At 43.4% G+C, this 23,985-nt stretch overlaps 1 protein-coding gene across 1 annotated transcript in view; it reads left to right on the forward strand.

Moving 5' to 3' along the window:
- ZMAT4 (zinc finger matrin-type 4) overlaps nucleotides 1-23,985 on the forward strand; it is a 645,949-nt gene that overhangs the window by 548,288 nt on the left and 73,676 nt on the right. Inside the window, exons 8-10 of the mRNA XM_084759845.1 lie at nucleotides 3,291-3,440; nucleotides 4,061-4,569; nucleotides 5,547-5,705. Of these exons, the coding sequence (XP_084615971.1) occupies nucleotides 3,291-3,431 (141 nt within the window). The 3' untranslated portion in view covers nucleotides 3,432-3,440; nucleotides 4,061-4,569; nucleotides 5,547-5,705. The remainder of the gene's footprint in view (nucleotides 1-3,290; nucleotides 3,441-4,060; nucleotides 4,570-5,546; nucleotides 5,706-23,985) is intronic.

The raw sequence follows: 23,985 nt of genomic DNA on the forward strand, positions 1-23,985 counted from the left end.
CACAGGAGCCAGCAGTCCCTGCTGGTCTGAAATCTTTGCTGTCCTTGAAAATGCAATAGGGAAACACCACGTCAGTCTGTAACTCGGAGATCAGTCAGCACGCTGAGGACAGATGAAGAAGCAGGACCGTGTCATATTGTAGCATGGGCTGGCCTCTTTCTGATGCTCTCTGCAGAGTTTCTGAGGACGAGAGATGCTTTTAGCAGAACTAGCCATGCCATAAGCACTATTGGAGAGAAATGCCAGTTTTCCGAAGGAGAAGCTATGCCCATAATTGGCCATCCAAGTGGGATAGTTTCATTGTTCAGTCCCTCACAGAGGAGGTCATGTGTGTTTGCACTACAGAACCTCTACACACCTACTTTAGTTGAGATGGTAGACGTGATGAACAATGACAAGACAAGCTTAGGAGCATAGATGCAAGTCTTTCTTTATGTGAAACCACATGGTCAGGTGTAGTGGGTACGCTTCTGAGAGCCTGCACAAATAGGGGAGGAAATTTTTTTAGCTCATTTTGTCCAAAAGGATTTGCTCATTTCTGTGGACCACCTTCCTCAAGTTCTGAATTTCCAGATGGAGGACTTTTAGTTACTTGGAGTTTTATGATAATAAGGTTGCTTCTCCATCCAGGGACCCTGTTTGGAGACTTGTCACTGCGCTGTCACTGGGCCACAAGAGGAAACACGTAGGAAGAGTTCGTGGTATCAGAGTACCCTGAACTTTGAGCCGGGCACAGTAATTAGACAAGATCACAGAATGGTTCTGTGGAGATGTGGGAAATACATTCAAGATAAAGTCTCTGTGGACACTGAGCAGCTAAGGAGTAAGCTAACTTAGGTTTAATCTATTCTCCTCTAACAGAACAAATGTCTTTCTTTGACAAAAGTGGGAAAGGGCTATTTTTAATGGCTCCCTAAAGAAAAGTATTGCTAGTGAACGATAAGCATCCACAGGATCTTCCAGAAAAGACCCTTACAGCACGCACAAGGTAGATGTAGGGAGGAGGAGGTATTCCTTCTTTTCATTATCTATTGTTTTTCTGTCTTGCTAAAAATATGGACACAACAGCTGCAGGTCTGCCACTGAACTTGGACTAAAAGGCAGCTTCCTGCACACAGCTTGCTGCAAGACAGTGGGCAAGAAAGGGGGAAGGAGGCTACCTCTCTCCTCTTCCCACCATATCCACACGTCGCTCTCCGCAAAGTGGTGTTGGCCATTTTGTTTCTTTGTCTTAAGAGAGAGATAGAAGCCAACACACCTTATTGGCACCACCACATCTTCTGTTTAATGACCAACGGCTCCATGTCTGGAGTTGGTGGTGGTTCCTGCCTCCCAACCGTAAGTCGATGCAGGAATTACTCGCCAAGCTTCCAGCTCTGAGGAGTCTCTAGGCTCTGACTGAATACGCCAAAATCTCATGTTTATAAGAAGCCGCATGGACATCACTTGGGGGTACAGTGGCTTCCTTGTGGGCCTCTGCGCCTGTGAGGAAGACTTGGAATTCAAGAAGCATATGAAGCAGATACCATAGGCAGGCTTGGGCGGGAGCTTCTGTGTGGCCTTACAAAGAGTCCCAGTGGTGTGGAGTCCTGTCTGAAGCTCCTCTTCCCACATGGCACCATTGTCTTATCAAGAGCACATGGCCAAGCACAGAGAGTGTTTATGGTCTTTCAGCTTTGTGTGTATAGAAACTGTGGTCTTTGCCTCCTATTAGCTCTGTAAAGGTACTAATGGTCCTAGAACTGGTTGGCACTGTATTGCTTTCTTATTGCTGCTATGACAACTTACAGGAATAAGTAACGTTACAGTCTTATCCTGTTACAGTTCTGAAGGTCGGAAGTCCCAAAAAAGAGTCTAATTGGGGCTGCATAAGACAATCTATAGCCTCACCTTCTCCTGTTTCCAGAGGTTGCCTACATTTCTTGGCTTGTAGCCCCAGTTAAGATCTTCAAAGTCAGCAGTATGACGTCTTCCAAACTCTGCATGCTGCTCCTCCCATCCTTCCATTGGCATCTGTCTAGAACTAACATTGCACCCTCTTACTTTGAAGCTCCTTATATTCTAGGGAGCCCATTTGATAGTCTAAATCAAGGTCCTTATATTAATCACAATGTCTAAGTCCTTTTGTTACATAAACTAACTAGGTTGAGGACAGCTTCAGGGAATTTTTATTCAGCCCACAAATACCAAAGTCAGCTTAGCATCTCTTTTTTTTTTTTTAAACAATTTAAAGATTTATTTATCTTATTTATTGCATATGAGTGCTTTATCTGCAGAAGAGGGTATCAGATTACATTATAGATGGTTGTGAGCCACCATTGGTTGCTGGGAACTGAACTCAGGACCTCTGGAAGAGCAGGCGGCACTCTTAACCACTGAGCCATCTCTCCAGCCCCCAGCTCAGTATCTTATACTGATTGCCCTGTGTTTCTCAGGCTCCAAAGTAACTCTCCCTTTGAGTCTCCAGTGTTGTTTACATTTTTGTCACTAAAGCTTTTGTCAAGAGGCCTCTGTTAAAATAAGCCTCCCACTCATGGTGTGGCCAGCAAAGCTGTCATCTGTCCCCTAGAGTCCCTGTCACCCTGCAACTGTCCAGGAGGGAAGGAAACACAACTGTAGGTCCTTTAAAGGTTGTTAAAGACAAGTTTATTGTGTTTAGTGTGAGCTTGTGCTGTAGAGACGTTCAGCTGGGTGGGGGAATTATTAACCATCACACATCTATCCACTTGCCAGGGTGTTTGGGGATGGTCCCTGTGCAGTCTGATCTTGTTATATTATGGTGTTTGGGGATGGTCCCTGTGCAATCTGACTTTATTATATTATGATGGTCGGTGACAATGCAGTAGATCTTTGTAATTCGTACTCCTTCCCACTCAAGCCCTTGTGTGTGGCCCTAAGACTTCTCAGTGCCTCCCAAAGGGATGGAGTTTCTTTCCCTGGTCCCTGATAAGGAGCTTGTAAGCATGTCTTTTTATGTCTCACTCCAAGTCACCACATGAGAGTTTGTCTTCTTGTATGTGTGTCTGTCCTAGTATCCTGACTAGTTTCATGTCAAGCTGATAAAAGCTAAAGTCATCTGAAACGAGGAAGCCACACTTGAGAAAATGCCATCATAAGCTACAGCTGTAGCACATTTTTTTAAACTAGTGATTGATGGAAGAGGGTCCAGCCCACTGTGGGTGGTGCCATCCCTGGGCTGGGTTCTAAAGGAAGCAGGCTCAGAAGGCCATGATGAACAAGCCAGTAAGTAGCACTTCCTCTATGGTCTTTATATCGGCTCCTGCTTCCAGGTTCCTGTCCTGTTTGACTTCCTGTCCGGGCTGCCTTCAGGGACTAGACTACAATGTGGAAGTGTAAGCCAAATGAACCCTTTCCTCGCCGGGTTGCTCTCGGTTGTGTTGCTTCATTGCAGCAGCAGAAACCTTAACTAACACAAGTTGGTAAGTGGGCCATTGCTGTGATAGACCTTTTGGGGGCGTGGAGGAGGGATTGTGGAAAGACTTTGGGAATTAGGGCTAGAAAAGCCACTGAATGTTGAGATATTGGTGAGCAGCTTTAATGGGAGCCTAAAAGGTAAGAATGTTGAGGGCAGTGCAGGTGATGGGGGCCTGGCTTAAGACTTTTCAAAGGGAAGTTTAAAGACTCTGTTGGGGCCATTTGTTAATTTGAGTTAAGATTCTGCGGTTCTGGTCGCCCGGGCTGAAAGAACAGTTATGTTTAACAAGAGGCCCGAACTACTACATTGCAACCTTTCGTTTTCTGGGATACTGGATGCTGGCTGTTTGGAACTGAGACATTAGCAGTGATTAAGAAGAGACTAGCACTAACCAGACATGGTGGCGCATGCCTTTAATCCCAGCACTCGGGAGGCAGAGGCAGGTGGATCTCTATGAGATCGAAGCCAGCCTGGTCTACAAAGTGAGTCCAGGACATCCAAGGCTACACAGAGAAACCCTGTCTTGAAACTCTCTCTCTCTCTCTCTCTCTCTCTCTCTCTCTCTCTCTCTCTCTCTCTCTCTCTCTCTCTCTCCACACCATTGACATGAAATCTTCTGGAGAGTCTTGCCTTATTGTCAGCACACAGAAGTTGTGCTGCAAAGACAGCCAAGGTTGGCCCTGATGTTGGCAGCCAAACTTGGTAGTATAGCAGTCACACAGGTGCCCCTGGTTTGAAGGCATAAAAGGGTCATGGAAAACAGCTGGGGCTCGATACTGTGAAAGGCCAGGAGAGGCCATTGGTGAAGGTACAGCCTTGGGAGCAGCTGAAGGTCCATGATGGAGAGGGTCATGCATAGCATATGAGGCTTGGCACCATGAAAAGAGGCCCGGAGAAGCTACTGTTGAAAGGGCAGCCCAGTTGTAGCAGGAGACCCCAGCATTTTGGAGAGCCTGGTACCGTGCAGCAGTGGACTGGGGCCAGCCAGAGCCTGGAAGGCATGCTGTGTGTGCTGCAGAGCGAGGAGCTGAAGAAATTAGTCAAGCTCCTTGGAGGATCCCAGAAGACCATGAGTGCATCCCAGACATTGCTTTGTTCAGATTGTGACTATGCCCTGGTTTTTCCCTCTTAAAGTAAGGAAGTATTTAACTTATTTTTTATTTTACAGGAACCCATAGTTGAGAGATTAAACTGCTTTCTTTTTAAAAAGAGAGAATTTGGAGTTTTACAGAGAATTTATATTTTAAAAGGAACTGGATATTTTTTTTAAAAAACCGTGTTTAACATGATTGAATTTGTAAGGCTTTTTAATTGTAAAATTTTTATGCTGTGATTTCTTTATTAATGTGCAATTTGGGGTATTAAACAAGAAAGGAAAGATTGTGGCTTGACAGTGATGTGTTTGTGTGTCAAGTTCCAAAGGCGCCAATTGTTCTGGACAGTTTTATGTCAACTTGACACAAGTGAAAGTCTTCTGAAATGAAGGAACCTCAATTAGGAAAAAGCCGCTGTAAGATGTGGCAAACCTGTAGGACATTTTCCTAATAATTGATGGGGGAGGATCCATCCCATTGTGGGCCATCCCTGGGCTGGTGGTCCTGGGTGCTGTAAGAAAGCAGGCTGAGCAAGCCATGAGGAGCAAGCTAGTAAGCAGCACCCCTCCATGGCCTCTGTAGCAGCTCCTGCCTCCAGGTCCCTGGCATATTTGTGAGTTCATGCCCTGACTTCCTTCAGTGATGGACTATGATGTGGAAGTGTAAGCCAAATAAACCCTTTCTTCCTCAATTTGCTTTGGGTCATCACAGCAATAGAAACCCTAAGACAGGTAGCAATAAAGAAAGACTGTCCTATAGCCCATTGTCCGCAGGAGGATGAATGGGAAGACTGTGGCACATGCCCAGTGTTGCTGCCACCTGCACTTAGGACAGCCTCAGTCAATTACCAAACCCAAGGAAGAAACACTTGTCAGTCACACAACAGGTTCCTGGGAATGTCCGTGTAATGTTACTTGTGCATGAGCCTCTTGGGACTGGTCTAAGCGGTTTTCTATATGTTGATCTAAGCCCCACCTTCATCTTATAAAGTTGGTGTGATTCTCCATAATTTGCAGATAAAGAAACTGAGGCATTGAGCTACTGAGAACAGGCTGTATGCCACACAACATAGAGGAGCGGGAGCCGCAGCAGGAATCTGTCTCCCTGACCTCACAACCCGCCCGCCTGGCTGCTTACTTCCTGAAGACTGGCTCTGACAAAGGCCATGGCTAAAGGTATGAGCCTCCTTTCTTGTCTCTCTCTGCAACCCATTTCAACCTGTCCGAAAAATTAGGGGGTTTGCATCATCTGTATAAATGTGTCAGAAGAGAAGGCCAGGGCCTCTTGGATCATCAGGAAGCTGTGACATTGTAACAACTCTTTGTTGATGTAGGACCCACATTCTAACAGCCAAAATGTATTTTCTTGAGCCTTCACTTGGGGCTTGGCCATGTGTCTCATTTGATAAGCAATATGCCATACAAACAATGACACTTGCCTAGAAGCCAACCAGCGTGTAGCTCAGCTGATAGCTTGGGGAAACAATTTTAGAAGATGACCGCCATCTGAGATTTTTTTAAAAAATGAATAATATTTTTTTTCTTTGCTTCAAAATTCTAAAGAAAGTAGGTGTGGTTCTTTCTAGAAACTTTAGAATGCTGAAGTCACGGGACAATGACACCCTTAGGAGGAAAACAGCCCAGGTGCTCATAGATGGGCCTTAAAAGAGCCCAAAACACAGACCTGAGCATGGGTCCTGGGGAATGGGGGGACACATAAGACACAAACGCGATGGGCACAAGAGAGTCACAGATGCTTCTAGATGGAAAAGTGGTGGCTGCACAATCTACTCACACCCAAAGGAAAGAAAAGATTTACGAATGACCAAGGATAACAGTGAAGGACACAGAGGCCAAGGGCCTTCACGACATGTGGCACCCTGCTGTCTTTTTGTCTGGAAGGACTTGGCCGTAAAAATCTCCCGCCCCAGCTGGTGATGTTGTCGTGGGAAATTTGAAGGGACTCGGGAGGTAGGGAGATGACCTCTGCTGCCCATCTTAGAAGACACTGATGATGGTAACTGACTGTGGTCACCGGGGTCCCCTGAGCATTTACTATATCAAGCTCTTTCTGAACTGAGCTCGCCTCCTCCCCCCTCTCCATGCACCTCCTCCCCCCTCCCCCCCTCCTCCCCTCCCCCCTCCCTTTCATTGCAACCCTGTGCAAAGGGAAACGACCTTGGGCCTTTTGAAAAACAGACGGAGTTAGGGACTTGGAATTCTTCTCTATAAAGCCGCAAGCGTAGCTAATGGTGAAATAATCAGTATCTAGGTACAGGAGGTTTTACTTTATGCAACAAGCTAACAAAGAAATGCTTGGAACACAGGGAGTGGACATGGATTGGGAAAGGGGTGGGGCCGGGTGGCAGCTTCCTCTGACACTGCTGAATTGGATAAACGCTCATGGATGCTAGAAACTGATGAGGGTGTGAAATAGACAGCGTCTTAAGCCTTTGACAACCACGTCACCCCATTGGGCCCAAGAAAGATACATTCAGATCCTCGTGTAGTGTCATTCATGCAACTAGCCAGCCACTGGGCAAACCCTGCCGTTTCCTTCTGACACCTCTGTTTCTGTGCACCTTGGCTTCTGGGCTTCTCAGATGTGCCTTCATGTGGAGCTGAGGTCAGCACAAGCCAGAGGAACTTTGTCCAAACCCAGCATGTGTAGCTGTCCTAAATACAGTTTGCTGGGTGGGATCATCTCTGCCAGCCTGGGTCTCATAGTGCTTGAACCTGTGGGTTCCATATAAAGGGCCAGGCATGGGCTGGCCTCTCTGCCCTGTGATGCTATATGATGGTTGCTTAAACAATGGGTTTATGGCAGTCCAGCCCCGTCTCTAGAAAGCTTTCCCTGGAAGATGCTAGCTGCTCATTTAGAAGCTGGTACCAGACTGAGTCAGCCCACAGCAGCCTTAGAGCTGTCTTTGTTTCCGGTTCTAAGCATCTCCTGAGACTTACATTTTGGATGCAGCATCTTTCATCCGATGCATTTGTCTGTACAGTAGATATCAGCACAGCCCATGTGGTCCTGGCTCTGTGCCTCACTTACCCACTCCTTGGACCCAGTTTCCTTTTCTTATCTTTTCACTGGGCTCCATTTTTATCTTCTGTAGAGACTGTTGTTGTACGCGTAGGAAGACATCTTCCCAGGGCAACAGATACTTGTTTTAGTATTAGTTTGAAAGAAGGAACTGCTACTCAGAGTTGGCTTTGTTGGTTTGTATGTTTGTTCATGATTTATCTTTTGGGTTGTTTTAGGGCTTGCCTGTTGTCTCTTAAATTAATTCAGATGGAGCCTTTCTATTGCCTGTGTTTCAAGACAGCCCATAAAAGTCACGTTCTCTAGTTTCTTGGTAGTTTGCTGAGTCTTATGTAGTTGGAGTCATGGGCTAGAAAGCGACCCACAGAAGGAGAGGGTGGGTCAAGGACCCTCTCCTCTCTCTCCTTGGGAAGTCTATAGAAGTATGTTGGCACTGGCTCCCTCCAATCAACCCCTCCTCCGATCCAGTGTTGATAGCAAGTCTTGGCATGAACCGAGCTTCCACTGTAGCACCATCTTCATCTGGAGCCTCTCTGGTCCTAGAAGGGACTGTTTCCTAGTTTCAGGTCCTCCAATTATCTTTATAACTATGTTTCTATTGGCTGGAACCTGGAGTATGCACATGTGTATACACACACATGCCCACGCAAATAGACATAGCCACACACACAAGTAGATACAAATGGGGTAGCCAAGGAGAAAGAGACAAAAGATCACAGAGAACTGAGTCAGACCTCAGAGTTGCAGGCATCACCCAACAGTTGGTCCTAGTATAACTGGTGGGACACTTATCAGTGGATACCTCCAGTGCAAATGTGACCACCTCTAGCCTCATCACTATAGAGTCCAGACCTACTACAGCCCAAGTTTCCAGAAAAGAGGTGGTTCTGGGTCACCTTCCTTTTGAACGAGTCATCTAGAAATGCCTTGTTTTCGGGCCTTTTTGTTAAGATTCAAATGCTGTCATAAAATATCTTCATCACAATAAAAATGCAAAGTGCAGAGCTACGGTTCTGCACCATGTCACAGAGGGACGCAGAGACATCATTCAAATGTGTTTGGGCCAGTTACTGCTCATGCGCCTACAGGCTGATGGGAAGTTAAAAATAGCACATTCCATTAACAGAGAGAAAGAGGAAAGAAAAGTCTTCCCTAACCAAATAGGTGCCTTCCCTTTGTCCTTATTTTGTAGACATGAGCCCCCTCACCAGACTCAGGGCAAAGTTGCATATTTTCAGCAAATGTTCAGACCTACCAGTGTATGGCTGTGGGAACTCAGCAAACTGCAGAAACAAAAGCTGAGGGCAGCAGAGGATGAAACAGCCTTTCCTCCCTTACAGCCTGCTGTCTCCTTATGAACCCCGCACACTCACCTGTCTTTAAGTGGGCATATTGCCTGGGCTTTCTGGGGCCACAGAGGACTTTGAATATTAGGAAATGTAGCAGTATTGGGATGGTAACTGAGACCCTTTGTAGAAAGTTCACGTTGCTAATGATCTGGATTTTTTTTTTTAATGAAAACATCTTTTTTATATTACAAATGGAGAATTCAGACACTGTAGAAGCCAGAGGCCTGCTCAGGTTTCCTCAACTAGGGGTCCTTAACTCTGGTTTGGGGGAGTGCTAAAGCAGCAGAGACACATCTGATAACTTGTAATGAAGTGACAAGCACTGGGGAACATGCATTCCAGTCCATGCTGGGCAAGTCCACGTGATGGGAAGAGCCCTGCATTCCATCACTCACACAGCCACACAGTCTGTCTGAAGCTGTTGCCTCATTAGACAATTGGACATAAAATCATAAACTACATCACAGGGTGCTAAAATGAGTCAACACATACACATGTGCACACGTGTGCGTGCGTGCGTGCGTGCGCGCGCACACACACACACACACACACACACACACACACACACACACACGTGCGCACATACATTCCCATCTCAGAAAAAGGTGAGGAGAGATAGTAGACCCTGAGGGTTACACAGTAAAACCTGAGCATTTTGGGCTAAATACAGTCCGCATTGCAGCCGTGCTTGCCACACAAAGACACCTCAGAGTCCCTAAAAAATGAGCATGGCTGTGTCTCAATAGAACTCTTATCAAAGGCTGGATCCAGCCTGTGGCCCTCAGCTGCCAGGCCTGGGTGGAGCATCCTCTCATCCTCTCCCCTCTCCCGACCCCCACTGTGTTCAAATTCTCCCTCTCTCCCTCCCTCCCACCTTCTCAACCACCTCTTTTCTGGGCCCAGGACTTGTGAGTCAGCCCAAGCCTTATTTTTGGAGCAGCAGCTTTTAAAAGCCAAACATAGCTCGCTTGAGGGGTTTAAAATACATAGTCATCTGTATGGGGCGGGGGTGGGAGGGGGAGCTCACAGTAAGTTTGTAACCAGAATCACAGCTATCTTCTTGGTGGGGTGTGGTGTGTGTGTGTGTGTGTGTGTGTGTGTGTGTGTGTGTGTGTGTGTGTATGTGTAAAATGGCACAGAAAAGGGAATGTAAGTAGATTTCACTGACCTATAAGATGAGGCTGGCTGCAGCTTAAACAATGCTTTTTAAACCCACCTCTAACTTCTTTTATTTTTATTTTTATTTTATTAATTTATTCATATTACATCTCAATTGTTAGCCCATCCCTTGTATCCTCCTATTCCTCCCTCCCTCCTGCTTCCCCCCTACTCCCCTCCCCTTTGTCTGTGACTGAGGGGGACCTCCTCCCCCTATACATGCTCTTAGGGTATCGAGTCTCTTCTTGGTAACTTGCTATCCTTCCTCTGAGTACCACCAGGCCTCCCCATCCAGGGAACATGGTCAGAAATGGGGCACCAGAATTCGTGTGAAAGTTAGAGCTCACTCTCCACGGTGGAGAATGTCCTGTCCATTGGCTCGGTCTGGGTAGGGGTTCGAAGTTTACTGCCTATGTTTTCCTTGGCTGGTGCCATAGTTTGAGGAGGACCCCAGGACCCAGATTCGCCTGTCATAAAGTTCTTCTTGTAGGTTTCCAGGGCACTGAGCCTGCATCTCTAACTTCTTACAACCCACTCACATTCGTTTTCTCTTGTCACTCTAAGATTACAAGGAAGTCTTAACAGAGCAGGGTGGAAAACAGTTGCTGACCTTCCCTTACCGGCATGGCTGGTTGCAGACTTGAACTCCCCCATGGTTTACATCTTTCCCAGTTGTTCAAGGCTTAGTTCCCCAAGCTGGTAGAGTGGGAGGTGATGGAGCTATTAGGAGTTGGTGATAGGTAGAAAGTCTTTGGGCCACTGAAGAAGTGACCAACCTTGAGGGGAACAGAGGACCCTGAATCTCTCCCCAGGGTTTCCATTTTTCCTTTGCTCCAGTGTGGGTACCTGCTCTGATCAATCACCTCCCCACAGGCCCAAAACATGAGCTAATCATAGGCTGAACCTCTAAAACAAGCCTTTCTTCTTCATGAGTTGATTACTATCTTGGTCATTTCTTATAATAACTCAAGACTGACTCACACAAGCACATGCAAGCTTACCTGTTCTGTTTTACAAACTCAACAGATGCCTTTAGCCTGAGGAAAGCCAGCACCCGGAATGCCTTGGTTTGGCCTCAGAGTATGTCATGGCTGTGCCTGTTTCTTCTCCAGGTCCTTGCCAGTGTCACAGAGCCAGTATTCTTCAAGGAGAATAACTACTATGAGATGTGTCTGTGTCTGTTAATTTGAACTGAGGACCAATTTGAACATTCTGGGATGGCTAGGGGAACACATAAAAAAGTCCTTAGTAAGTTCTGAAGTTGGATAGATCATCTCTCAGACCATAGCTAGATTAATCTGTGAAAAAGCTACAATTAGTTTCTCTCAGGAGAAAAATCCATATGATTTTGTATGTGAATATAAGGATGTTCCCCATAGCAGTCTGCAGTGAGGTCACCTTGAGACAGCAGAGTCAAAGTCTGTGATGGGCACATGTCCTGGATGGCAGCTTCAATTTGAAGTCATAAACAGCCTGTGCCCTGGGGTTAGAGCAACAGAGTTAAGACGCTGGAAAGCATGTTTTGGGTCACAGAATGAAGAGCAAAACTGTAGACTCTTACATGGGCCACATGACTTGCCTGAAGAAAATAAGCAACTACAGGATGGTCTTGACCCTTGGAGAAAAGTTCAGGGCCACTTAAGAAAGTGCTTTCCTGTGTCTCCGTTGAGAGTCACTCTGCACAACAAACCTAAGATCACAAAGGTCATAGAGGAGCCAGGAAGTCCATCTGCAATATTCGGTTCAAAGGCTTTGCCCTTTCAGACGTTGATAACTATCACCATAGCAACAGTAAGAAATGAGTCATGATGGAAAGTGTACACATGAATGAACCAAGGCCATTGTCACTGAGAGCAGGTTGTCACAAAGTAACAGTCTCTTTGCTTTCTGCTGTGTCCTTCTATCAGGAATGGATATGCTGGCACGTCAAACCAGTCCCCAGGAGAATGCTTGCTCCTAGACGGGCTGATCTCCAGGGCTGTGCACCAAGTAAACTTTCATTCTTCCTAAGAGATCAAGTCTGCAGCATTCTGTTAATGGGAACTGAAAATGGACTGAGGTATCCTGGCTAGCGCCGCACCCATAACTATGTTAGGCTATAGTCCTCTGCCTGTTTCTGGCTGTCAATCTCAGTCGAATTATAACTCAGGAATCCTAGAAAAGCAAGAATAGCCTCAACCCCAATTATGTAAATACTTGGTCAACAGCATTTGTTGAAACAAATCGTTTAAGCAACAAAACCTACAAAGTACCACTTATGTTAGAACTTCTAATGATTAGGTCATTATCCATCCTTTAGCCAATAGTGTGTGACAGATGCTAATGTGTTTCTCTCATCCAGCTGTGATTGTTAGGCCCATTTAACAGCCTTTCTCTGGCCCCCTCACTCCAGCCGTGCCATTCTCTGGAAATGACTGTTACACTGCCTACATCTAAGACCATTTTTCCTTCAGCTTCTGTACCTGAGTGAGAACATGGGGTGTCTCAGGCAGGTTTTCTAATGCTGTGATGAAACACCACATCCAAAAGAAACTGGGGGAGGAAAAGGGTTGTTTTAACTTACAACTCTTGGGTCACACTCTGTCACTGAGGGAAGTTAGGCCAGGAACCCAAGGCAGAAACCTGGAGGCAGAAAGTGACGCAGAGGCCATGGAGGAGTGCTGCTCAGTGGCTTGGTCCTTGTGGTTTGCTCGGCCTGCTTTCTTAGGCGCCCAGGACCACCTATCCAAGCCTGGCACGAACCCCAGTGAGCTGAGCCCTCCAGAGACTTGCCTACAGGCCAATCTATGGAATCATGTTCTAAAGATTTCCTTTTCTCCTATGGCTCCTGGTTTGTGTCAAGTTAACAGAAACCAACCAGCCCATGTGGTGACTGTGTCTCATATCACTATTATAATCCCCCAGGCACTTTTACGTCCTCACAAAGGGCCAGGTTTCCCTGTGTTATGGATAGAATATTGTTGCATGCATACAAAGTATTCTTTATGCATCATACTCTAATGGAATCATAGGCTGTGTCTATGGTATTGTGATAAAAATGATGACATATGCGAGAGGGCGGGATTGCTGGCTCATGCGGTTATTTCGAGGCATTCCACACTGTATGGCTACTCATCACCAGCGGATAAGAAATTCCCCTTTTCTATATTCAGAGCTTCATTTTGGAGTCTGAGGCTATTGTTTTATTCATAGGTGTGCGTGTGTTTGTGCACGCGCACATGTGCATACATGCGTGCGTGCACATACGCACACACATGTACAAATGTGCATATGTGTAGTGTGTGTGCTTGTGCACACATGTTCATATGGCATCTCACAAACCATTCATTGTCTCACAGAACCTTCTCAGGAAAGCTTGGTCCCCCCAGTCATTGCTTTTGTTTTCCTTTAAAGCCCCTCATATGAATATATTTATGGATTCCCCTGGCTCACCTTCCCTGTCAAATTTAAAATTGTTTGCAAAAAACAAATGCTTCCCGCAGCAGCACCTTCTCCTCCCAGCCAGCTCTGCTCTGTGCAGATCTGCAGTGCCACCCCCGGGCTGCTTGCTATTGTGAGGAGGACATACGATCACTGAAGTTAGATTTATTTTCTATTTTAAGCAACAGCAAAGAAGTGGGAGAGAGGAGGGTCCTAGCTATTTTTTTTTCCTGATTACACTCCTGATGGGGGATAGAACCCTCTGCAGTGCTGTGAGGGAGGGGGTCCACTGTGGCTTCATGTACACCCCCTTGATTTGAGAGACGTAACTGGCCATAATGTTTCTGAAGGAAGGTCTGAGCTTTAGGTTTTCTATATTTCATCTGTGCATCTTTGTTTCTGAAATATAAGGGAAAGTAGGGGGGGAATCATAGAAAATGTACCTCAACAGCACGCCAGAACCACCCCACAAAAAACATTAAATAAAGAAAAGACTTGGAAGGAAATTCCTCTCTATTCTGATAATGAATAGGAACTAAAGGTCATGATTAAAATGACTTATGTTACCCCGATTTGAAGAGTCAAGTCACTTGGATTCTTGCTCCTATCTCTAGGACAAGCAGGGAACCTGTTCATTCTGGGACCTGGGCTAAACTGCTTTTCCACACAAGCCCCTTTAGGATGAAGAATATACCACACCATATGCTAGAAGCCTTCTCTCCTGTCAGTGGGGGAGATGTAAGGCAATTTCTAAAGGTATCCAAGATGTAATAAGGCAAAGTGATGAAGGACGTCTCTCCCTGGAACAAGATGAGGTGGTACCTAAGGCAGACTGCCAAAAGGGAGGCTGGCTACACAGCTGGAATGCCAGGGTTGGAGGAGGTGGCCAACAGTCAAGACTGCCTGTCCACATTATCCACAGTACTTGGTAGCAACCACAGTGGGAACTTGAGAAACCCACAATTTGTGTCCAAGCTGTACCACTAGCACATGGTGGTCCTGTAACTTGAGAACCCTGGCCATGCTTTGCTTAGCTTCCTTTCACACGGATAATAGTGTCAAGTTAGATTTGTATTTTAGAATTATCAAGTGAGGAATGTACACTCAAAAACTCCACATGTATAATGCAAATAAAAAGCTTGTATACACTTTAATACCATTTGCAAAGGGCACACGCAAGCTAGGTACTATTAAAGCGCCCATTTCCAGTCTTTCAAAGAACGGATTCTGAATAAGAATATTAAGACTTCACTAATATATAGGTAGCTTCATTTTCTGCATAACCAGTCATTATCGTGGCCAATTCCTGTTCATTAGTTACATTGTGCAGCATAGCTATTTGGATACTTAGCATCCAAACTGACAAATGAACCATTGTTTTAATTTAATTAGCTTTGGAACAATATTTTTAGCACATAATGACTTTCTAATTTGTGGATTTACAATTGGGGCTTCTGAACCGCTGTGGGTACCTACTAAAAAATCCTTTATAGTTCCACAGCATGCCATAGTTTACTGACCACGTTTACATATTTTAACTCACTTTAGTCTCTAAGAACCACGTGAAGCATAGATTATTACAGCAACGTTTCAGGTAATAAAGCCAAATTTGAGAGAGCGCGGCTTTTCCAACCTCACCCGGCAATTGGCCAGAGCTGAACCTGGATGCCAGCCCACCTACACTCCCATCCAATCCAAGCAAAGGCTTCTTATCCCAAGACCTTAATGTCACAGCTCTGACCTCACACACCTAAGCTCTTCCTGTGACTTCACTCAGCACTCTACCTTCGGGCATCCGGGGTTTCTGAATTTGCTGAATGATAATAACAGCTGCTCAAAGTAATAGCAGTGAACTCTCTTCTTCATAATGGAGGAGGACTTAAAAATGGCTGACAGTCACCTGACCTCTAGGTCACAGTGTTTGCACCTCAAAGGGATCCCTCAATATCTGGTTCCTATGGTCAAGAAAGTACTTTTCTTTAAAAAGACAGTTTAACTACTTTACTTTTCATTTTTTAAAATTTGCTTATTTATTTTTAATTTATTCACTTTATATCCCAATTGTAACCCCCTCCCTCACCTCCTCCTGGACCTATTACATTTGTTTTCTGAAACAGGGTCTTACTATGTGGGCTTCAATTATTTTTATATTTTTATTTAAAAATTATAATATCATTACATTTTTTCGTCTTTCACCTTTCTCCCAACCCTGCCTATGTATCTCTCCTATACCTTGTTCTGGTCTCAAATTTATAGCTGTTTTTTCTTTGTTTATATGATATATTATATATGTATGTATATATTGGGTACAATACATATACATATATGTGTATTCATAAATACATAAACTCAATATGTTCAGTCTATATAATTTGTAGGTACATGATCTCAGAGATGACAATTTGATATTAGATATAATTAAATGGGGGTTTTTCCTTGGAGAATACCATTCCTCATGCTCATAGCATCTATTGAGATGATCAAGTAATTGTGGTCTTTAAGTCCATTTATATATTTTATTACATTTATTGACTTGTGTATGTTGAACTATCCCTTCCTTTCCCCAATCAAGTCAACTTAATTGTGGTTAGATGATCTTTTTGATGTATGTCTGTACACTGTATAAAAGTATGTTATTGATCATCTTAAAACCTATGTTAATCAGGCATATTGGCCTGTAGGTTTATTTTTTTGTTGCTCTTCTTCACCTCATTTAGGTATTTTCATGATCCTGCCTTCATAGAATGAATCTGGGACTGTCTCTTCTACATATGAATCATTTTAAAAGGATTGGCTGTAGATCTTCTTTGGGTCTTATAGAATTCTGCCGTGACTCCATCTGAGTCTGGACTTTTTTTTTTAAGCTGGGAAGGTTTTATTACCGTCTCAATCTTCTCATTTGTTTTGGGTCTCTCTACATTGTTGATCTCTCCTTGATTTAATTTTGGTGGTTTGATTAAATCAAGAAATTTCTCCATTTCCTTTATGCTTTCCAATTTAATGAAGTACAGGGTGTTTTTTTTTTAAGTATTCCTTTATAATATTCTAAATTTGGTGTCTTCTGTAATGCTTCCGAGTACATCTCTGGTTCTGTTAGTATGAGTCTGTTCTTTCTCTTGCTTGGTTGTACCATGACTCTGTTGACCCTGTTTACCTTCTCAAAACACCAGCTCCTAGATTTATTGATTCTTTGTATTGTTTTCTTTGATTCTATTTTATTAGCTTCATCTCTGGTTTTTACTTTTCCTTGTTATCTGGTGGGTTTTGATTTGGTTTGCTCTTGGTTTTCTAAATGTTTAAATTGCACCTTTAGGGCATTTATTTACACTCTGGTTTTTTGTTTTGTTCTTTGTTTTTTGTTGCTGTTGGTTTTGTTTTGTTTTGTTTTTTGTTTTTTTGGGGTTTTTTGTTTTGTTTTTTTGAGACAGGGTTTCTCTGTGTATAGCTTTGTATAGTATACAGAGTTCCTGCAACTCTGTAGAGCAGGCTGGCCTCTAACTCACTCTGCCTGCCTTTCTATCCCTAGTGCTGGGGTTAAAGGCATGATCCACCATCGCCTGGCTATACGCTAATATTTTTTTAATGTAGGCATTTAGTGTTAAAATTTTTCCTCCTTGACTGATTTTAATGAGTCCCAGAACTTTTGTAATGTTGTTCTTTCATCTTAGTTTAGTTGTAGGATATGTATCACTTCTTTCCCTCTCTTTTTTTTTGATCCACTCATCATACAATAGTGAGTTTTTCAGTCTTCATGAATGTATACTTCCTAGGGGTTTGTTTCTGTCAATTTTAAGTTTTATTGCATTAGGTCAGATAGGATACATGAAATTATGCCCGTTTTCCTGAATTTGTTAAGATGTGTGTCTCAGCTTGATACCCTATGAGCATATACAGGGGAAGGAGGTCCCCCTCAGTCACAGTCATAGGGGAGAGGAGTAAGGGGGAAAATGGGAGAGAGGGAGGAATGGGAGGATACAAGGGATGGGATAACAATTGAGATGTAATATGAATAAATTAATAAAATATATTTTTAAAAAAATATTTGTGTCTCAGAATGTGATCCATTTTAGAAAGGCTTTCGTGTGCTCCTGTGTAGAATGTATGCATATGGCGTTTGGGTGGAATAGTGTGTAGATATCTGTTAAGCCCACTTGATGTATCATGTCACTCAATTCTGGCATTTCTCTGTGCTTAGTTTTTGTCCAGATGACCTGTCTATTGAATAAGGAAGGTACTGAATTCATCTGCTATCAATGGTTTAAAATTAGTCTATGTCTTTAGTTCCAGTAGTATACTTTTTATGAAATTCGGTGCACCAGAGTATGGTGCATATATATTTAGGATTGGCATGTCATCTTGGTTAAGTGGCCCCTTGATTAGAATGAAGTGTCCCTCTTCATCTCTTCTAATTAGTTTTAGTTTGAAGCCTATTTTGTCAGATACTAGGATAGCTTCCTGGTTCCATCTGATTAGAACACTGATATCCATCCTTTCTCTCTGTCATGATGTCAATCTTTAAAATTAAGATGTGGTTTTTGTAGGCAACAGATAGATGGATTTTGTTTTTCAATGCAGTCATCCATACTGTATTTTTCAATGGAGAGTTGAAACCATTAATATTTAAAGTTATTATCAAAAAGTGAGTATTGATTGCAGTCATTGTATTGTTGAGTTTTGGTGATGTTTGTGTTCTTGGTGGTATCTGTTGTTTTAACAACTATGGCTTTGTAGCTTTTTTTCATGGTCTCTGAGAAAGAGTGGCTATGCTCATTCTTCTCTTTAGCCTAAAATATTGCTTCCTGTATTTTCTTTAGGACTAGTCGGCCGAATATAATTTTTTTTTCTTTAGGCTGCTTAGATCATGGAAAGCTATTTTTCCTCCTTCAAATATGGCAGCCTGTTTTCCTGGGTACATTAGTTAAGCTTGGCCTTCCTGGTCCTTCAGGACTTGGAATTTATTGCTCCAGGCTTGGCTAGTTTTCAAAATGACTGTTGGGAAACTAGCTATTGTTCTGATGGGTTTTCTTTTATACTTGAGCGATGGTTTTCTCTTTGCAGCTTCCAGCACACATTCTGGTTCTGGACACTTGGTGTTTTGTCTTTGATATGCTGTGGGGAATTTATCGTCTTGTCTATTTGGTGATCTGAGTGCTTGTATCTGCATGAGTGTCTTCCTTAGTTTGGAAAATATTCTGTGATCTTGGTGAAGATTTCATCAGTGCCATTGATTGTGGATTCTGTTTTTAATACAGAATTCTTCTCCCTCATCTATCCCTGTAAGTCTTTTCATGCTGTCCTGTGTTTTTTTTTCCTCTTTTGTATTTTTAATTTTTTCACATTCCTTACTTTTTTGTTTAGATTCTCTCTACTTTATCTTTTATTCCTTATGTTCTGTCTCCTGCTTGAGTCATTCTACTTGTAAGGCGTTCCCTAGAGTTTGCTAGCTAGGTTATTGGATTTTTCAATTCCATTTTCATTTCAGTTTGGGTCTTCTTTAATGTTTCTACCTCTTTATTGAATCCTGTTTCCAGGTCCTCTATTGTCGATGCCATTTCTATCCCCCTTACATTTGTGTTTTCTTGGGCACGACTCAGACATTTATTTCCTTGAAGTCCATTGAACCGTTTGTGTCTTCTTTAAACTCCTTGAATTTTTTAATAAAAGTTTTATTGTTCTATGTGCTTGGAATCATCTGAGTGATGCTTACTGGTGGACTTCTATAAGGCTGATGAACTAGAGGCAGGCAAAGGAGGAGGCGAAGGAAATGTTGCCGTGCTCTTTCATATTGTTTGTATTTGTACAATAAGATCTGGGCATGTGGAGTTCTTTTTTAAATTAGAATATGTCTGATATACAGGGCACATCTCAATGTGGGGTCTAGTTAAGCATAAAGGTTGGGTATGGCTTCAGTACAATGCAGCCAGGCGGACAGAGATATCTTGGCTGGTCTGCTGTACGTAAGTTCTGGTCTAAGACTGGAGTGTGCAGATAGATATGGAAGTTAAGGAGGTTATGTGGAGGGCAGAATCAGTCAGGCTCACCTGGCTAGGCCTTAGTAAAGGATGTGCAGGGTCTGGTTGAACAGGCAGCCTAGGTATGTGGCCTATAGAATGAAGGGTCCTGGCAAAAACCTAGAGGTTGGAGATCATATAGACACGGATGATGAAACGAGGCTGGGTCACTGGCTGTGGGAGCCAGGCTAGATCTGCTGGCTTATGGAGGGGGCATGGAGGAGAGTGCCATAACATATTTACTCAGCTAGACCTTGTCACAGGATGTGCAGTATCTATCTAGGTGGTGGGGACAGACATAGTCTTGGTGTAGCCTGTAAGTTGTAGGCAGGCAGAGAGTGTTCTGACAGAATCCAGTCTTGAATTATTAATCCAATTGCCTCAGCCTCCTGAATGGTAGAACTACAAACGTACCACCACACACAGGAAGACATTTCCATCTTCTAGGAATCAAGAGCATCCTAAACTTGGTTATGGCATATTATTCTTCCTCTTTTTGACTAGATCACCTAGCAGTAGAAATGAGACCAACGGCAACCAAACCAGCATGGCTTTCTTTTATTTTTTAATATTGGTAAAGAAGTGTGACTATTTTTTGTGTTTCATTATATTCACAAAACAACCCTTGGTATAATAGAGGAGAAGACTACAGACTATAACAACAACTACTACTACTACTACTATTACTACTACTACTACAAGACAGGAATCATGGGAGCATCTTAGGATCTGGCCACCACAGGGAGATGGTCATAGATGTTGCCCAGACCATAAGACTAGATTTACTGTTAGAGAAGAAATGATGATTGTCAGTCAGTCCCAATAAAGACACACAGAGTTACCACAGAAAGAGGAAGGTCCTACAGGCCACAATCTGATGTATCTACGTGCTGAAATCTAGGCCTCACATTTGTAGAGAAAGGTAGTCACAAATGCCATGAAGACTGCCCTTGCTGAGTTTGTTTCCTGATAGATAACGGATAGCAGGCTAAAACGATGAGCAAGAATCATCAGTAGCCCTGCAGACTGGCTCCAATAACAGAAGTCTCACATGTACTTCTCTATAATCAGGCATTAATTAAAAAATATTCGCTGAAAAATTGACATAGAATAGTCTACACATCCTCTGCTGTGAGGTGTCAAGTTCAAGCCTTCGGTCTTACTTAAAGACCCTCCCTGAGTCCTCTATAGCATCAGCCTTAGGACTGGTAGACAGTGTTCTATGAGAAGGCTTTTTATCAGCAGAACCTTTATACAAGAGTAGAAACTCTGGACTTTGCTCGCCAGGATATGGGCAGCAGCTAATCATTCTGAGCTCGAACCTCAAGTGCTATCCCTGGAGAAAAGGTTAGAGACGATCAGCTGTTCAGCCAGGAGTGAGATTCCCCCTCCCTGTGCCTGTGGCAGCGTAGTCATGCTTCATGTTTTAATGCCAGTCATTTCATCTAATGAGAATTCATATTTAATATTCATCATGCTAATTTCTAAAAGCCTCTGATGTGGTGGGAGACAAAGACAGCCGAATCATTTGTATTATTCCTGTGTTAATATGACTCCGTGCTTTTAAGGCAGCTAGCCCGGTGCCTGGGATAATGTAAACAGCAGGTGTTTATGTTCAGGTTAAACTGAAAGTGTCACTACCTCTCAACAGCCTGGGAGAGACAGCCAGAGCAACAGGACAGAAAGCCCTAGAATGTATGTTCCCTCACTCACCAGGTAAAGTCAAATGAATCGCCATCCGTGGAGATCCAAATGGTCTCAACAAGGTGCCAAAGACCAGATAAGGAGAAATGCATTTCAGCAAAGGCCAGTGGAGGGGGGGGCAGGGCAGGTGCAGCCCTCCTTCACCATATGTGCTGCCATGGAGGTAGGCAGGAAGTATGGGATTGGGCAAGATGAAGATTGAAGGAAAGTAACTAAATTAACTTTTCTGCTCCACTGGGTTCAGGGGGGGAAGTGCAGTAATTTCTCATCATGTAAACTTTATTATCTCAGATCCTGAAGTGTTAGTAGCATTAGTTGAATGCCATGCTCAACTCCGTCCTCTGAATGTCGCAGTCTAATACGCCATGCCAAGGCTGTGTGCTTTATTAACTTGAGCTTCCCATGCCCCCACGCCCAAATTTATGTTGTCACCTTTTTATGGAGCTTAAAAAAAAATGAGAGGTGACTGCTTACCTTCCCCATGCCCTTGAAACATGTTCCCTGGCAAATGCCCATCGTCCCATCTCTATGATGGCTGGCATGTCTCCTCCACCCAGTGACAGTGTTTGTGTCTAAACCACCCATCTGCCGTCTTCCTGGGGCTTTGCCATATTCTGTTTCATGCCCACTCGCAAGTGTGTGGTGTTTCTATTCAGAAACAGTCTGCCTACTCTGATTATTCTTGGCCGCATATCGGCATGGGCTCCATTGGCTTTCAGTGGAAGCGCAGAAACTGCCCTGCACTGAGCTGCCATAGTCTGTTGACTGGGCCAGGGTGGACCAGTGTTGTACAAACTGAGCATCCGTAGTGGAGTCTCTAAGGCCTGATTTCCCCTTTGGCGTGGGCTATCGGGCTGGTGGGGAGGGGTCAGGACAGAAGGAAGAAGCTGCCGGCAGACTAGAAACCCACATGAGATTGCAAACACGTCCAGATGACTTTTAAATTGAGATAGCGTTCGCACAACAGCAAAACAGTCTTTTCTTCAGTGTGTGTTTGCAGTGTTGTGTGAATAACTGTCTTTCTAGGCATGGAGTTCCACCAGCCCTCAGTAAAGCTCCATTCCCTAGCAGCCTAGCCTTGATTCTCCTCCTTTCCAGGGCCTTGAGGCTATCACTCTGTGCCATGATCCTATGGATTTGCTATTGGGAGTGTCTGATGTATCTGCAACTCTACAGTTTGTGATTTCTATTTCTGTTTTCATTTACTCAATATTGTATCTTGAGAAAACATCTGTAAGGGACTGGAGAGATGGCTTAGTGGTTAAGCACATCGACTATTCTTCTAGATGACCTGGGTTATATTCCCAGCACCCACGTGGCGGTTCACAACTGTCTGTAACTCCAGTTTCAGGGGTATCTGACATCCTCACACAGGCACACATAAAGCCTAAACCCCAGTGCACATAATTGAAAAAAAATATTTTAAAAAATCCATGCATGAAAGGAAAGAGTCAGTCCTTTTTAACTGAAATTATATTTGAATTTTCATTGGTACTGCATTATGACCCAATACATGCATGAATGTGTAATGATTAACTCAAAGTAATTGGCATTTACAGCTCTTACTGAGACCTTTCAAACTACTCCCCCTGAAGTTACATTGAAATAAATAATAAGCCGTTTGAGGTTACAGGTACCCTCCTGTGCTACGAGCATTATAGCTAAGCCCCTGCCCAATTGTATTTTGCTACCTGCTACCCAAATTCTAGTATCTTTTCAGTGTAATGACTATTTCTTTGGAATGCATAATCAGTAGCTGGATGCTGGGTAACACAGTAGCTCTATTTTCACTCCCTAAGGAACTTCTACATGGTCCTTGATAATAACTGTGTTAATTATACTTCCCCAAGAGTATGCAAAGGTCTCCTTTCCCCTGCATTTTCACCAAAATTACTTTTTTGGTTTTTTCATAGCTATCATTCTAACCAGGGTGAAATAATATTTTATTGTGGTTTTGATTTTTGTTTCCCTAATAATTAGTGATTTTAATTTTGTTCATGTACTTCTTGGCCAGCATCATGCCTTCTTTTAAGAGATGGTGAGCTAGAGAATAGCTCACCAGCTAACTGTGCTTGCCACCAGGCCTGATGACCTGAGTTCTAGCCATAGGGCTCACATGGTGGAAGGGAAGAGCCAAGTCCTACAAGTTGTCCACTGATGTCCCAGCATACACTGTGGCACATTTGCCCAGACAGGCATACATTTGCATGCACAATAAATAAATTACGTAAAAAAAAGAGATGTTGGTCCATGCCTTTTGTGCATTTTAAGTTAGACTTTAAATCTGTTGAGCTGTTTGAGTTGTTTTGGGTACTAACCCTTCACCGGGTATATATTTTGAAAATGTTTTCTCCTATTCTACAGGCTGTTTCTTTAATCTGTCTAAGGTCTGATTCCTTGTTCTGTACATGAATATTCAGTTTATGGCATCATTTATTTAATATATTAGCCTTTCTGCTATATAAATTTTTGATAGCTTTCTACAATATCAGTTGTTTGTAAGTCTATTGATTAATTTATGCCAGACACATGCTGTTCTCTCTCTCTCTCACTATGTCTTTATAATATATTTTGAAAGTAAGATATTATGATAACTACAGGCTTTTACTTTTGTCTCTGGATTGTTTGGGGTTTTCCCAAGTCCTCTGTGGTTCAAAATAAATAACTCCTTTCCCCCAGCCAGTGTGTGTATGCATGTATGTCTCTGTGTGTGTGTGTGTATATGTGTGTATATGTTTGTGTGGATATGTGTATGTGTATATGTGTGCATG

Source organism: Acomys minous (genome assembly GCF_964271855.1).
Source record: "Acomys minous genome assembly, chromosome: 15".
Taxonomy (NCBI): Eukaryota; Metazoa; Chordata; class Mammalia; order Rodentia; family Muridae; genus Acomys; species Acomys minous.